Source organism: Quercus lobata, chromosome 3 (genome assembly GCF_001633185.2).
Source record: "Quercus lobata isolate SW786 chromosome 3, ValleyOak3.0 Primary Assembly, whole genome shotgun sequence".
Lineage (NCBI taxonomy): Eukaryota > Viridiplantae > Streptophyta > Magnoliopsida > Fagales > Fagaceae > Quercus > Quercus lobata.
In genome coordinates, this window is record NC_044906.1 from 73,466,835 (window position 1) to 73,483,405 (window position 16,571).

Genomic DNA, 16,571 nt, shown 5'->3' on the forward strand with positions numbered 1-16,571 from the left:
TTTTAGGTTACATTTGAATATATGCAAGTTAGCTTTAAATATGAGTCGAATTAGTTTACTATTATTGAGAAAGAGGGTTAAAAACAATAATTCAATAATTATGTAGATTTTTTAATCATTAGATTGTGGAGAACTATTTCTCCTAATAAAAGAAAACGGTTTATGTCATTCAACTATAAGGTTTTTGACAATTTCCTTTATTAAATTAAAACCAAATCTCAAAATATGGTAATTATACGGTCGTTATCCATAATAATAATTAAAAGCTACAAAAAAAGTAAATAAATAAAGGAGGAAAAATTTATAATATTAGCTTACCATCGAAATTGAAAACCATAATTTTTCAATGATAATATCATGAAAAGGACTTCACTTATATGACTCAGATCTCACACAAACTTGAAAAACCCAGATAAAAATTTGGCAACATAAACTCAGGACCAAACAAATTACCCCTACATGACCCATCTATACATTTCAACTACACATATCACCATCAATGGCCAAACTAACTAACATATATTACACAACACACAACAATTACTACAGTTCAAGCTCATCATCCAAATCAATAACCCCCCTAAAAAAAACAACATTAAACATTAACAAAAGAACCTATAGAAGATGTATATATCTATATATACAGTATACACACAGACAATAAAGACATAAATATAGGGATAATACAAATAAAGATAAAATATATATATGTACCTAGGGCCGCTGCAAAACTCATAGAGCTTGCCACGGTTGGAGAAGATGATGAGGGCAACTTCTGCATCACATAGAACTGAGAGCTCATAAGCCTTCTTTAGCAGTCCAGTCCTTCTCTTTGCAAATGTTACTTGCCGATTTATTTTGTTCTCAATCCTCTTTAGCTCCACTCTCCCCCTTCCCATTTTTTTTATTATATTTTTCTAAATAATAATAAAAAATAAATAAATAAAAATCTATAAAACTGTACTCTCTCTCTATATATATAAATATATGTATATATGTATATTTTTTTGTTTCCCTTCTTTTCTTTCTTCAACTTGCTCCTTTTAGGCTTTTAGGTTTCATCTCCTTCATCTTTAAGTTAAGAACTTTCTCTCTTTGAGTAGGTATTAGGTTTAGTTTCGTACTTGAAAGAAAGTGAAAAGGTTCTGCATAAGGACGTGGGGTGACTCTGTATTTGTGATAATATATATATATATATATATATTTTTTTTTTTTGTTCTCAGTAACAGTTTTAAATTATATTTTTCGGTACTATGTTACAGACTTGATGTTTTGTTTTTTTTGTTTTTGTTTTTTTTTTATAGGAACTTGATGTTTTGTTTGTTTCACTGATATGAGGTCTTTTTAAAGTAGCTAGTCTTAAATGTCACCTTTCCCAATTGAAATGACTGCATTGCATTACATCGCTATCAAAATTAGGCAGTCCAATGTCTTTAGGGGTTTTACGTGTCGAAAAGCCAATGGAGAACTTGAGTACTATGTGTTCTGTTCGATAGTGATAATACTCATGCCATATTAAAGAGTGTAGCTAGCTAAATGTGAAGTACTTGTCTGCATTGGTGGCCACGTGAACATATATGGAATCGCTTCTAAGGTCTGAATCTGGTCAAAATCAAAGAGGATTATTTGATTTCTTCATAGATAGGTATCAATTATCATTGGATGTATCCTAGTTTTTTTTTTTTTTTTTTTTTAGGTAATTATTAGAGATTGCTCTAAAGATGTGTTTTATAAAATTTTTTGTGTATTCAAACTTATATTATTGGTTCATAAATAATTTTTTGTGTATTCAAACTTATATTATTGGTTCACTTCTTAATGATTTTGTCTAAATAATATGTAACAATTAGGAGGCATGCAGATAAAATTATATTCTCTGTACAATTAGCATAGTGTGATCTTGTAATTTGAACCATGTTATATGGAAAATCATGTAAATTAAACTTGTGTCTATCTCAGAAAATTCGATTCTATAACCGTTTATATCCCCATTGAAATATTATGTGGTGGTGAGAAGTAGGGAGGAATGTATGCAAAGTATATTCTCTATAATTAATTGTGAATACATATGTGAACCATATTCGTACTTGTAATTTTATGGATGAGATCTATATAGGAATTGTATAGATCTCACAAAATGAATAATATAAATATTGCATTACACTTTAAAAATACCTTTCAATGCTCTTTTATTTGTGTTCCTTTAAAACTGAAATGACTAGGCAATGACTTTCAAGGAATATCACAATTCGATCTTGTCATGTCTTTTTTTTCTTTTTCTTTTTCTTTTGAGAAAATTGTCATGTCTAACTTTATAAAATTTGTTCATACCTTCCATGTTAAGTATTGTAGTCAAATTATTAACATTTTCTTTTACAAATTTGCTTTCATTATAGAGACGAAAAACGCTTGCGATAGACCCCAATTTTCACGTCCCATAATATATGAACGTCATTGTATCACATTTTCCTCATATAACTAAGTACATTTTCCTCATCTACCATGATTGCTCGGCAAAACGTATATTATAGTGCGTTTCTCACTCAAAACCCTGTATGCAATCCACTAGCTTGGCAAAAGATCCCAGTTATTGAAAATGCCTAGTGGCCATTTTCCCTTTAAAGCTGCTCTAGTTCACGCGTGCACTTTCACAGTTATCTCTTTCATGACATAAATGATGTTTGGATATATATGCTCCTAATTAAGAGAAGATTAGCTACCATGCCAACAGAGGTAAGTGACCGTCATTTGTAAGCACTATAGCTAGATTTGTAGAAGATGTATGTAAGTGAATTGTTTCATTCATTTTGAAAAACCTAGCTACCTATATATTGTTGGTGCAAAGAAGTTGAAACAAAGTGTTAAAGTCTTCTAAGAATAATATTGTGAAAAAAAACCATCCAAAGAAAAAAAACTCTGCTAATTAATGTCATCAAGTTAGGTGGATTTCAGATTTGTTCATGGACTTTAAAGAGTATTTTGTGCCAAAAAGTAAACAACAAATTTAGGACAACGATATTTTTTACACAACTCTCTTAACATGATATGTAATGATAGATATATAATAAAAGTTATGTTTGTAATGAATTCAAGTAAAAGTAAAGGTACTCAAAACATACTTAATTGTTATTCTTTTTGTCCCAAATTAACGATATTCAAGGCAATTCAGATATATATTAATTAAGAAATTAGAGAAAAATCAAGATGATCTTCTCTCTCATTGCCCAAAGAACTTGGTTTGATTCTTAAGTGCCCTTATCCTAAGACCACTTAATTAAAGGTAAAAGAAAAGAAAGCAGTCGCTTCCGAAGAAGACCACTCCATCACAGGAAGCACCAAAGACGTGTCGAATAATGGTTGGTTAGCATGTATGCTGTAGCTTCCTTTCCTTCTTTCTTTATTTGCTTGCTAATTGCTATGGCCCAAGGTAAAAGTTTCCTATGCTCGACCTAAGCCCTGCAAATACTTACACACTTTGTTGAATTTTGACACTCAAAAATAAGAGACAGTAGTTTAAGTCAATAGGGCAGGAGGGGGCCATGTCCCTCCACTTATTCTTGTAATATGAATAGTATGTCCCATTAATGGGTAGGATCCGGCATTCAATTGAGAGGAGAGACTCAAGAGTACTACGTCTCTATATCCTCAAAGTACTTAATAAGTTTTATTTTCAAAATGAAAAATGATTCTAACAAAGTTGACAATCAGAATCTGAAAATTGTTTAATAATCATATGCATTTAGATTAGGAGGGGGCATTGATCTAAATATGCATTTAGATTAGCTTCTTTTTTTTCCATTAGTTATATTTTATATACAATTTTTTTTAAGTCTCATTCTTTTTAATATAAATATGTTTTTGTAAACTTTTAGAGTCTATTTGCATACAATTCTTTCGTTTAACTTTTATGTACAGTTTTTTAGAATTTCATTAATATACTTTGACATATTTTTCAAAAAACTGTTTAAACGCACCATTAGAGGAAAGCAAGCCCCATATCATAGTTAAGACCAGCATAAGGATTTTATAAGATCAATGCTGATGTTGTGTTCGAGCTTTGAACACTGCCTGGGGTGATAATTTTTACTTTTTATTAAAATGTTATGTTAAAGGGTATCCTTAAGATAATTGTTAATAAATTATTTTAAGAAATTTTTGATACCATTTTTATGAAAAATATAAATAAATAAAAATTATCAAAATATTTAATTAATTTTTTTCCAAAATTTTTTAAAAAAATCTCACGAACTAATACCATCAAAACATCTATTAATATTTCTCTTTGTTCAAACTTGGGAAGGAGTTTTAAAGCTGCTTCAAAGCAAATTCCTCTGTGCTCCCCTATTATTGCCAAAGCCTTTCCTATCAGGTATAGGCTCTGTACTTAGCAGACCGGCAACAACTCCAAAGACTCACTGTGAAGTTTGACCCTAAATAGTGAGCTTGGGGCCCCTATTGAGAGATGTCTTCCAACCAACTTAGAAGTGATGTTTTGTTTTCTTCATCTAGACTAACAAACAGATATAGGATTTAGACTAACAAACAGGTAATATCCGTTAGAAAAATGTAATATGAAAATAGTCTGTAATATGTTGATAATTTATTGAAGAACGGATCATGGCTAAAAGCCTAAAACTGTTTAAAGATGTAAAAATTGGGAAAAAATTTCTCGATTCTCGCTCGTGCGAGTCATCAAACACCTATAAATTGGCTTGATCTTGCTCAAGGCTCACTAAAACAAGAGTTGTATATTATTATGTCTGATAGGTTCTAAAAGTTTAGCATAACTGGCAAATCATGAATACAAACTTGTCTAGATATAGATTTTAGAATCTACAGGGTTTATTAGGCAATATTCAAGGTACTGCAAGTCAAGATACAAGAAGAAAGAAGCTACAAGTTCAAGAATTAGAAACATGCTAGGTTCGACCGATCGAAAATTGTATTTTACAGAATTTAATTAAAGCCCAACAATCTGTTAAGCTCATTAAGTGATTAAGATTTCAAATCTAATTCTCCTAGTATTTAAAAGAAACTCTAAGGCACATTTTGTTATGATTTTGGAAGTGCATTTTTGAGATCTAAAAGGTACCGTTCCTTCTCCTTCAAAAGTCACACCGGAAGTCATTCTCATATTATTAGAACTGGTAGACCTGAAGTTGCTACTACAAGATCATACATAGCTAATAATTTAAAATTTTGAGTGAGATCTCAAAGTCACAAACATGGGTGTTTGTGTGTGACAAATTCAGATAGAAGAGTCCGTGAATTCAGAGAGCTGCACGTGGTCGTGTGAGTAAGTACTACAAGAGGTAGTTTTAAATTTTAAGGAGAAAATCTAATGTAAAAATTACATTCTATCATAGTGAATTTGTTGCCTTAAGGATAGTTTTGGTTAAATCATCCCCAAGTTTATTACCCTGAAACTGGATGGTTTCATTGATTTTCCTAGGTCATCATATCGCTTGTTTTCTTTATTATTCCGCTATATGTGATATTATTGTTTGTGTTTAACCTAGATCTAAATAATAAACCTAGTTAATAACTTGGTTAATTAATTAGGTTAAAAAATCTGAGTATTTAGGGGTCTAAACGAACAAACAATGTCTTTTACTAGTCATCATTTAAACCATATTAATTTAGAGCACCTCTATAAAGAACCTTAAACATGACTTTTCAAATATTGAGGGCCTGTTTATGCAATCTCAAACACAATTTTCAGTGTTTAACCATTGAAAACTGTAGACCCCAAAAAGAAAACTATGTTTGGTTGGAGTTTTTTATCAAGAGTGTTTGTGTTACCATTCTTAATTTAGGATGTTTAAAACATGTCTTTTGAAAACTCATCATACCGGTTTTTAATTTTCAAATAATGTTCCATATTTAGAGCACCTCTACAAAGCACCTTAAACATGACTTTTCAAAGATTGATGGTCTGTTTATGTAATCTCAAACACAGTTTTTAGTGTTTAAACACTAAAAACTATGGACCCCAAAAAGAAAACTATGTTTGGTAGAAGTTTTTTTTATTAAGAGTGTTTGAGTTACAGTTTTCAATTTAAGTTGTTTAAAACATGTATTTTGAAAACTCACCCTACCATTTTTTTAGTTTTCAAGTAACAGTGCTAAGTGGTTTTTTGTAAATAAATTGAAAATTATGGGACCCATTGACAAGACTAAACTCTCTTTTTTTTCTTTTTTTCTTACGGGCCCACCACTTTGCCCTTCTCTCTTATGTTTTTTTCTTTCTTTTTCTCTCTACTTAAATAAAATAGAATTCTTTTCATTACTTTTAAAAATAAATAAAAAACACATGCACATACCAAACACACAATTATATTTTTTTCATATTTTAAAATATGTTATTTGAAACATGTTACTAGACGCATTTTTCACATTATGAGTACTTTAAATATGTATTTTCACAACACTTTTTAAACTACAATTGTTGAGGTACAAATTTTCGGGCCTTAAATTCTTTAGCCCACTTACAAAAATGCCCACATGAGTCCATAAATTATTTTGCGCTCACATAAATATTCCCCACATATATTACCCAAATATTCTCCATGTTATTGGGCTCCCACAAATATCTCCTATATAAAGCCCCATAAATTAGCTTGGGCCCTCTCACAGATATTACCCATATTATCCAACTTAGATTTTCCACAAATAATACTTATCACATTACTACTAAAATCGGGCCACAAAATTACACTATCTCCACAAAAAGCCCAAAATCATTTTACTTGTGGGCGAAGCCCAAAAGGGCCTAACAATAACATTTACTAAGCCCGTTGCTATACGGCACCTCTAAAGCCTGGTACGATTCGGCACCTTTAAAGCCCATTGCTACATGGCACTTCTAAAGTCCAATACGATTCGGCATCTCTAAAGCCCGGTATGATCCGACACCTATAAAACCCGTTGCTACACAGCACTTCTAAAGCCCGGTACAATCCGACACCTCTAAAGCCCGGTACAATCCGGCAGCTTTAAAGCCTGCTACGATGCGGCATCTCTAAAACCCGTTGCTACACGGCACTATTTACGATGCGGCATCTTCAAAGCCCATTACGATACGACAATATTTTTACAAAATCCTACAAAGCCCAAATACTAATTTGGCAACTATCTTTAAAAACCCAAATAATAATTTGGCACTATTTTCATAAAGCCCAAATACTAATTTGACACTATTTTACAAAGCCCAAATGTTAATTTGGCTCCTATTTTACAAAGTCCAAATACTAATTTGGCAACTATCTTTGAAAGCCCAAATAATAATTTGACACTATTTTCACAAAGCCCAAATACTAATTTGGCACTATTTTCATAAAGTCCAAATACTAATTTGGCACTATATCATAAAGCTCAAATGCTATTTTGGCACGTATTTACAAAATCAAATATTATTTCGACGCCTATTTTACATATGCTAAAGTCCCTAACTCATGGAAAATACAAATTACTCATATCTCAAAAAATATTTCTTTCACAAAATTTTATGGGAAGTATGCCTATTTTTCTATAATCAACTAACTACAAAAGCCCATGTATGTTACCCATGGCAAAACCATTCATTTTTGTAGGGATGACCAAGCCCAAAGGAAGCTTGACTACAAAACCCAGCTGGACCAGCCCAGCCCACACACAAAATCCAACAGCTGAAAGCTTACATAAAGTGACCAGCCAAATCTCACCACAAACAGTTGGAGCCTTTCCTATCAAGTCCCAACTTGTTTAAATCAAATCAGAAGAGGACATGTGTCCCTCAAGGGTTGAATCCTTCCTTCACAAGCTGAAATCCCATCATTTCTCATGTGACATAAAGTTGAGATGGATGTGACAGAAAACTGAAAAGCTTCAGCCAGCTATCCCTTCTTTCTTCTCCAACCCAGTCAGTCAAAAATCAAGAGCAACCATTATCATGCCATTAAAGCTCCTGAAACAACATGGAATTAGCTCATTTTCATACTAAAAATGTGTATTCTCAGGTTCATGGACCAAGCACATGAACCCCAAATGGGGAAACTTAGGGAAATATGGTTTGGAGGGCACCATAGGGATTCCAGCAAAGTTCTCAGTAAAGGCTCCAAGGTTGACACCTGGTTTGGAGTGGTCCAATTTGCCTTAGGGAGCTTTGATTCTAGTTGCAGTACAACCAAGATCATTAGTCTAAAGCATGCTCTAATCCCATCAACCAAGGCTAATCAACATTCAATGCTAAGCTAGAAACCCAACTGTTATTACCCAAAACAACAAGAACCTTCTAAAGTTGAGCTTACTACTCTTAGCTAAAATCCTAAGAACGATTCTCTAAGGATTTTCTAAAGATTGAGAAAGATTTAGCAAAGATTATTTGCTAAATCACCCCCTCAAAACCCATCTATAAATGGAACTCTCCATTAATGCTTCAACAACACACTAAAACACCAAGATACACTCATACATATACCAGAAAAGATTCTTCCTTAACCTCTCTGCTTAAGCTTTCTCTAAACTCTGAAAAAGTCACTGAGTTCTTAGTTTCAAGTTTAGGAACTAAGTTTCCCAGCTCCTAGCTGACAAACACTTCTCATATCTCTACTCATAAACACTTATCTACCCCCAGCAAAAAGCTCCAACAGCCTTACAAATGACTCTCTCACTCATTACTCATACTACTCACAAATGACTCTCTCACTCATCACTTATACTACTCACAAATGACTCTCTCTACTCATTACTCACTATATATTCACGAGCATTCCATGGCACCATAATGATCTTGCTGCGCTAGCTGGGATCTTTCTCTCTCCCTTCATCTCACACTAAGTTTTCCTCATTATTTGTCATAATGGAACCTATGATATATACTTATTCTTTTACTATCAATGGTTATGATGTAACTGTTATTATACAATTTTTCCCTCATATTGTTGTATTAGAAGACTCCTCTCTAGGGCTAACGGATGATGAGTCTAAATATATGGATATTTTTCTTAGTTTGTGAAGTAGTCAATAGCTGGAAGTTTATCATGTTTTATCTTACTTTACCGTTGGGCTATTTTCTGCAGAAACACCTTACTGCTGGGCTGTCTTCTGCAAAAACACCTTATTGCTAGGTCATTTCTTGCAATATGCTTTTTAACCGTGCTGACGTGTCAGCTGTAGGGATTGTTTGTGGGCTACTCTTGTCAGTCCCAATCTAGGCCCAAGGTATAAAATATAGTGGATTCCTTGGATCTTCACCGATAGCCTTTGGGTCATGCATCAAACCCATCGTCGAGTTTCGGTTTAGACCCCCCGACCTAACATAAATCTTATTTGTCAAAAATGAAGCTTTTTTGCCCCCGATAACAGTTTTCACATCATTTTGAACAACAATACTTGAGCACCACTACCAAATAGCCTGAGAGGTTGGAAAACCATTGATAGTTCACCATTTATGCTTGTGATCCAAAATGTTCAAGAGAGTTTTAAATCATTTTTTTTTTTTTTTAACGAGTTCATTGTAGAGAATTCTTCAAGTAGGTTCTATGAAGTGCACAAAAGGTTTTGGTTTGTGAAGCGAATGTGTCTTTTGTAAAGGGTTGCATATAGAAGAAGTTAAGAGATTTTGAAATTGCTATGGTGACATCAAGGAGTAGTCCAATCGAAAAGTCTATTTACAAAGATTTTGTGAGTAGTTGCAAACTTCTTATATAGTGAATTTCCTTGTTGGGGTACATTATCCAAAGTGATTTTTTTTTTTTTTTTTTGAGACATTCTTCGTCAATTTTTCACTTCATCACCAAATCTCGTGGTGTTGTTTTTATTTTTTTTTCTTTATGATTAAATATATACTAAATTGTGTGGTGAAATATAATTATTTTTCTGATCAAATATTTGAAATAAATTGATAAGTAATTAATAGCTACATTGTGCATTTAACAAAGTCTAAACTAGAATTTTTACAAAACAGTATAACTCCACTTCTAGTTAAATGGTTGTTCAGTTGTAATTATTTTTGTGTTTTCTCCTAAGATGTGCAGATAAAGGTACAAGTATGAGTATGGTATGGTGATATGAGCAATTTTAAAAAAATTATAACATGATATGGCATATAAGATAACGTTACGACGCAGATATGACACTTCAAATGAAGTGTCCATACATCTTAGTTTTTCTCTCTTTCTCTCCAATTGATAAAAAATGCGTTGGTGAGGAATGTTTGGAACTCTGTTGTTGATTAAAGGCAATGCTATGTTCTACTATTTATATGTAGACACATAATAGATATATATCTCCTTAACATTATCCTTTTTTGAGAAGAATCTCCTTAACATTATCTAAAAGTAAAATATAAAGAATTTAATCCATTATTAAAAATTTCCTAACAAAAATAAATAGTTTAATGAAGACATACCATCATTTCATAAGTTTTTACATTAAAATTTCAATTTGATGCTCATGTGAGGAGTATTTTAATGTCCGTATACTATCAATGAGTTCCAGTCAGCGCAACTAGTAAAGTTTCTGATGGTTAAATAAGAGATTTGGGGTTCAATCCCCGCCTACACTAAAAACTTATTAGTGTCTTGGTCTGATGATAAAGAGCTATCATTAGAAGCAGATGCCATAGGTTGAAACTCTTTAAAAAAAATGTCCGTATACTTTATCAAGAAAAAAATGTCCATATATATCACAGCAAACGCTGTTTATCTGACTTTCTGTTACTTTGTATTTTACAATAATTCTCTATAAATATGAATTAAAACAATTTAAAATGTTCAAAATTGTAATTGAAATTTCTAGAATCTCAGTTTAAATTTGAACTTTGAAGCCACCCCCAAACTTCACTTGAAATTCCCCCCCCCCCCCTCTCCAAAAAAAATAAAAAATAAAAAATAAAGCTTGAGGTCAATGAAATCGGTAAATCCTCCAAAATAAGGGCCCTAAAATAAAAAGAAAAAAATATTAAAATGGAGTTGCTTAATATTTCCAAAAGTACTTATGCACCTTATTCAAGAATGAGTCCCGACTTTTATTTTTTAATTTTAACTAACATAAATATAAATTTGTATTAACAAAAACATTTCTAAAAGATTTCAACTTTCTTAAAAACTAGTTGATAACTCATGCTATACATGAGAAAGTTTTAATATACAATAATTATTTTTGTCTAAATATAAAATTTGATAATTTGAATAGTTCTTATTAAGCATTTATTATGATTGTGTTTGTATATGAAAATATAAAATTTTCTTATTAAAAGAATGAATAAAGTTTAAATATTGTATAAAATTTAAATTCAATTATATAAATATATATTATAGATTATAAATTTTGGAAGACAAAGTGTGCCCCTCCCCCTAACAAGTTTTGAGAAGTCATGTTTTATTATTGGCTTAATTCAATGACAAAAGTTTGTTTGTAATGTTTATAATGTTGATGTATTGTTTCATAGGTGTTCATTTATTTTGGGTAGAGTACTTGAGCCTCTCCTTGAAGATTGGAAGTAGCATCAAACAGAGATTTTGCAGCCTAGAGGCGACCATCTTGCTACCTAGCTTGTCCGCAAGATCCATGTGGCAAGTATTTTGGATGAGAGTGCAATCATGCATCTCTGTACTCTGTATTGTACCTATCTACTATTCATTTGCCAGCACACACACAGCTGTGAGGCTTGGCAAAGGGCCTCAAATAAGGGTTGAATAAACCCTAAAAATGTGAGAAGAGTGAAGATATTGAAGCCAAGCCTTTATATGAAAAAATAGAGTTTTTTCCATAAGAAAAACCATAACTTCCATTCCCTCTATTACATCTCTTTCATTGCATTGATAGAGATTCTATAAACACCTTCCTCATCCACAAAACAGACCTTGTGAGTGAGAGAATGGCATTAGAAACATGAGAAACCATATCTAAATCCAAATCCTTTGGTGGCTTTCTGTTGGTGGCTCAATGGTGGTGACTCCGGGAAGCTAGGTGAAGAAAAAACTCATAGGGTTGGTTACTTGCTGCAGCTTGAAGAGCTTTAGTACACAGGAAGATATAGGCTTGGAGGGTTTACAGCCATCCATGTATTGCAACTATTCATTTTAGTAGAGTTTTCCCGATGGGTGGTCGGGGGAGAGGTTTTTACCCGGGGCTCAGGTTTTCCTCTTCCATAACACTTTGTGTTGTTATATGTGGTTTGCTTACTTTGCTTTTTATTTCCTTTATCTTTCTATATTGTCATGTTTATGTAGTGTAGTATGTTTGGAATTTTACTAAGTAATTTATACTTGGACTATATTGTTTAGTTTAGTGTTAAAATCAACTTAGCCGTAAAACTTTATGTTTCTAAATATTGTGCGAGGGTTAATATAGCATATTTAAAGTTTGGTTAAACAAAATGAAATTTGTTATACTACAATAAGAAATTTGATAATCTAAAGAGATTCATCTACGTTAACTTTCCACACAATGTTATAATATATGTACGAGTGACAGTTGATGATATGCTACACCTGAACATCTTAATCCATTAATATAAAAAGGTACTCAAACTTGCTTCCTATTCACCAAGTCCACCATTTAATATTGGGTCTTGTTAATGAATATCCTTAGGACACATGTTAAAAATTAATAAACACTCAATTATGAGCATTAATATGCACATTTTTCATTTTAAAAAAAAAATTGTTAATGATTCATTGGCTTATACACATAAATTCACTGTCGTTGTAGGTGATTTTTTTTTTTCTTTTGGTGTACGGTATAATTTTTTTTTAAAAATTACATATATAAAAGTACTATTTAACGAAGTATTAAATGCACTTTAACCACTATTCTTAGGAATTGGTAAAATTTTTTATCTATAATACTTTGGTTAGTATGGTGACAATCGCCTACTACTCCCCAACCCCTCCCCCTCCCTTTCAACTTTCAAGTACCTAGGGAGGTGCCATTGATCATCTCTGTGTCGGCAACAAAAGTCTCTTTTAAACTTACACTATCAATCAACGGAAGTGAATCTAATAGCTTAGTTCCAATGAGAATGAATGTCGCTCAATAACATATGAAAAGAAAAGAGGAAAACTGCAACCATTGAGAGATAGCGGTCCAAATTCCAAACACTAATCTAAATAATGTAATAGCAGCATGGAGTGGACCAGCAGGGTATATCAAAAGAATCGACTTTGCCGCAAAACATAGTTTGACCTCAACTTTCAGCACCCATCATATTGTATGACTATCAATTTTCTTGGATTCAATGAAAATGAAATCTATGATGTTACTCTTCAAAGAGTTAATTGGAACAAGCTTCAAGTATATATAATATTCCATTTAAGAGAAATGAGACTCAGAATTGAAAGAATATATAAACTGCATAACCTAAAATTGCCAGTCAATTTTTCGCAGGACTCAAATATCGATCACCCCCTCAGGGAATTTTTTGTCAATTCGATGAAGATCACGAGAATAATTTCATTGCACTATCTACTATCTTATAGTCATTGTCAATTCATTTCGTTGGAAACAAAAATCCCAAGTGCTTTCATTTCATGAAGACTATAAATGCAGTTTTGTGATCTTGTCTCGCCTTTTTTATGAAAGAGTCATCAATGACTTTCTTGACTAACATTAAAAACATAAATAGCATATATATTATGCAAGCTAAATTAATTAGAAAATGAAATAGCTCTCTATATTCTTTCACTTAAAAAGCAAAAGAATGGATCATTTGTATTTATAAATATGAATTTCCGTTGTTTGGTTTAAAAAAAATAAAGAAAAAGTAATTTGTCTGAATTTAATAATAGGCCCCTAACAAAAAAATTATTTTCTATTGGTATCTATGAAGTAAAATTTTCCATTATGATATAAAAATATTTTATTACTTAATTAATAAATAAATATGACATATTATAAAAGTGAAAATACCACATTTATTATATTAATTTATTTTTCTTTACCCATGCATTTTAACTATAAGGAATTTTTTTTGATTAGATGAATTAGTTAAATTAAAACATTATAAAAGTAAGCACAACACGATTATTATAGGGCTTTTGGAGGAGGTCCCGGTCTTTCTCCAACCTCAACTCAATCTTGATATTGGTGGATACTTTAGTTAATGAAATGAATGTTTTCCACTTTTCCTTCTTTTAGGAAAAAAAAAAAAAAAAAAAAGATGTTTTTTTCTCATTTGCCTCCAATTCCTCCAATTTGAGACGACATGTTTTGGTGGGCTTAGGTGGAATGTGGAAAACTATCTTTCCTTCTACCCAAATTTCAACCCAACCAAACAGATTAAAACTCATTTCATTCCCCATTCTCCTTCCATAGATTTCCATTATCCCTATTTTCTTCCAACCAAACTGATTAGGAAACTTTTGATACATGTTTTATAGAACTCATAAAGGTCCCTCTTTTATTTACTTTATTTTAGGTTCTAAATATTTAGGATTAAATGTTTAGATTTCTAAATTTATTCTAAATTTATGTATGTTGGCAAACCGAGATCAAAACATGTTTAGATTAGGTGTTAAACATTGTTTATGTTGGTTCAAGTCAAGATTCAAGAACATGTAAGCTGCAGAAAGAAGAGTTCAGTTTCTAAGAAGCTTGACCGATCAAAAATTATGTTTTGAATATTTTAAATCAGGCCCAAGCCCGCAAAAAAGTTTAGGGTTTCAGTCCAACACTACAAGGTATAAAAGGAAAACCCTAATTACGTTTTAGAATTTCTTGAAAGTCTTGTGAGTTACTTTTGTAAGATCTGTGAGATTTCTGTAACCTTCTAACTCTACAGGCGTCCATCGAAACGAGATCGACAATCAAGAACTAGTGCAAACAAGTTGCTACATAAAGATCTACTACTGATGGTGATCTGAAACCTTTAAGTAGGATCTCAAAGTCACAAATGGAGAGTTTGTGTTCAGCAAATCCAAGATAGAAGAGTCCGTGAAGTCGGAGTTACACGTGATCGTGTTAGTAAGTTCTACATGAGGTAGCTTTAGATTTAAGGTTTAAATCTATTGTAATCTTCCATTCTATAACAGTTGATTTGTTTACCTTGATGATAGTTAGATTAAATTCTTTCTAGGTTTTTACCTTAAAACGGTAGGTTTCATTGGTTTTTTTTTTGTCATCATATTACTCTTTTCTTTACTTTTCCGCACTAAGTAATATGATTGCATGTGTTTAACCTATATCTCATAATTAACCTAAGTAAATACTTGGGTAATTCATTAGGTTAAACTAATCTATTTTTAAGGGGTCTAAACAAATAAACACTTTTCTTTCATTGAATAAATATGTATGTATCATATTAGCAAAAATAAAAACAAAAACAAAACGTAAAATGAAAATCATGGAGTGTGTTTTTGTGATATTTTCGGTCTTAATCATAGGACATGACTTTATACTTTGTATGTAACATTGCATTTCCAATTTGAAAGCTCATAAAGATGAAAGGAATAGACTACGTTCTTTTTTTCTTTTCTTTCTTTTATCAAACACCCCCCACCCCAAACGTTTGATGTCATTTTCAATTTGAAAGCTCATGATAAAGATGAGAGGAATGGACTACTTTTATTATTATTATTATTATTATTATTATTATTATTATCAAACACCCCCACCCCAAAAAAAAAAATGTTAATGTTGCTGCTTATTTATAAATTTTAATGCATTATAAAATTATAAAATTTTGGTACAATTCGTTTCTACTTATTTTTAAATTTTAATGCATTATAAAATTTAGATACAATTCCTTAACAAAAGGAAATTGGTCAATGCAATCATGTGTTTAAAATTTATTATTTTTTAGATACGTTAAAATCTCAATCTATGATATCCGGTCAATAATGATTGTTTTTTATTATCAAGTCAAAATATCAATCAGTTTTTAGTATAGGCGCAATTTGAATGTCAAATTTCTATTCAACGACAAAAAACTTTACCAAATGAGTTAATTGCAAGTGTGAAACCCACTATATCTATATGTTTAAATTTTATTGAGAAATCTAATGTCATGCAAAACGTAAAATTAATTTACAATGGGTTCTAACTTACTTGTCGGTATCTTTACTTAAGAGCTCTTGGACTCCAACGTAGCTGGCCCTTAAGACACATTGTAACAACTGCACATGGCCATTCGTTATATGGCCCAAAGGCTTTGGCGATGATATCACAATGAATATCATCATTTAGACGGTACAACTTATAAGATAGCTTTGATTTTCCTCTCAAAAAAAAAAAAAAAACAAGATAGCTTTGATTTATGCTCAACATTTTCTTTTTCGGAGTAAAGTAAAAGTTAGGTTTTGCCCAATATTTCAATATGGCTTAGATTTATCATTTTAATGTGAACAATTCTTTTTTTTTTTTTTTTTTTTGTGATGTGCATTGATAATACCTTAATTTTGCATATTTATATCATTATTAGAAAGTATTATCATACTTATTTTGAGTTAATTCATGCATTTTATATTTCGTTTTGGAATAATGCTGAATAATTAATTTTGTGCTTAATTGAACTTTATTGCGTGAATTTGTCTTTTGTAGGAGAATGGAATTAAATAAATAGATTTGTGCAAAGAAGAAAGCTAATGGAC

General features: G+C 31.5%; 1 protein-coding gene across 2 annotated transcripts in view; it reads right to left on the minus strand.

The window, feature by feature from the left end:
* Positions 1-941, minus strand: part of LOC115979508 (MADS-box protein CMB1-like) — a 38,233-nt gene extending 37,292 nt beyond the window's left edge. For both annotated transcript variants that reach the window (XM_031101561.1, XM_031101562.1), the window contains exon 1: positions 715-941. In XM_031101561.1, the coding sequence (XP_030957421.1) occupies positions 715-899 (185 nt within the window). In that variant the 5' untranslated portion in view covers positions 900-941. The remainder of the gene's footprint in view (positions 1-714) is intronic.
* Between the last annotated feature and the right edge of the window lie 15,630 nt (positions 942-16,571).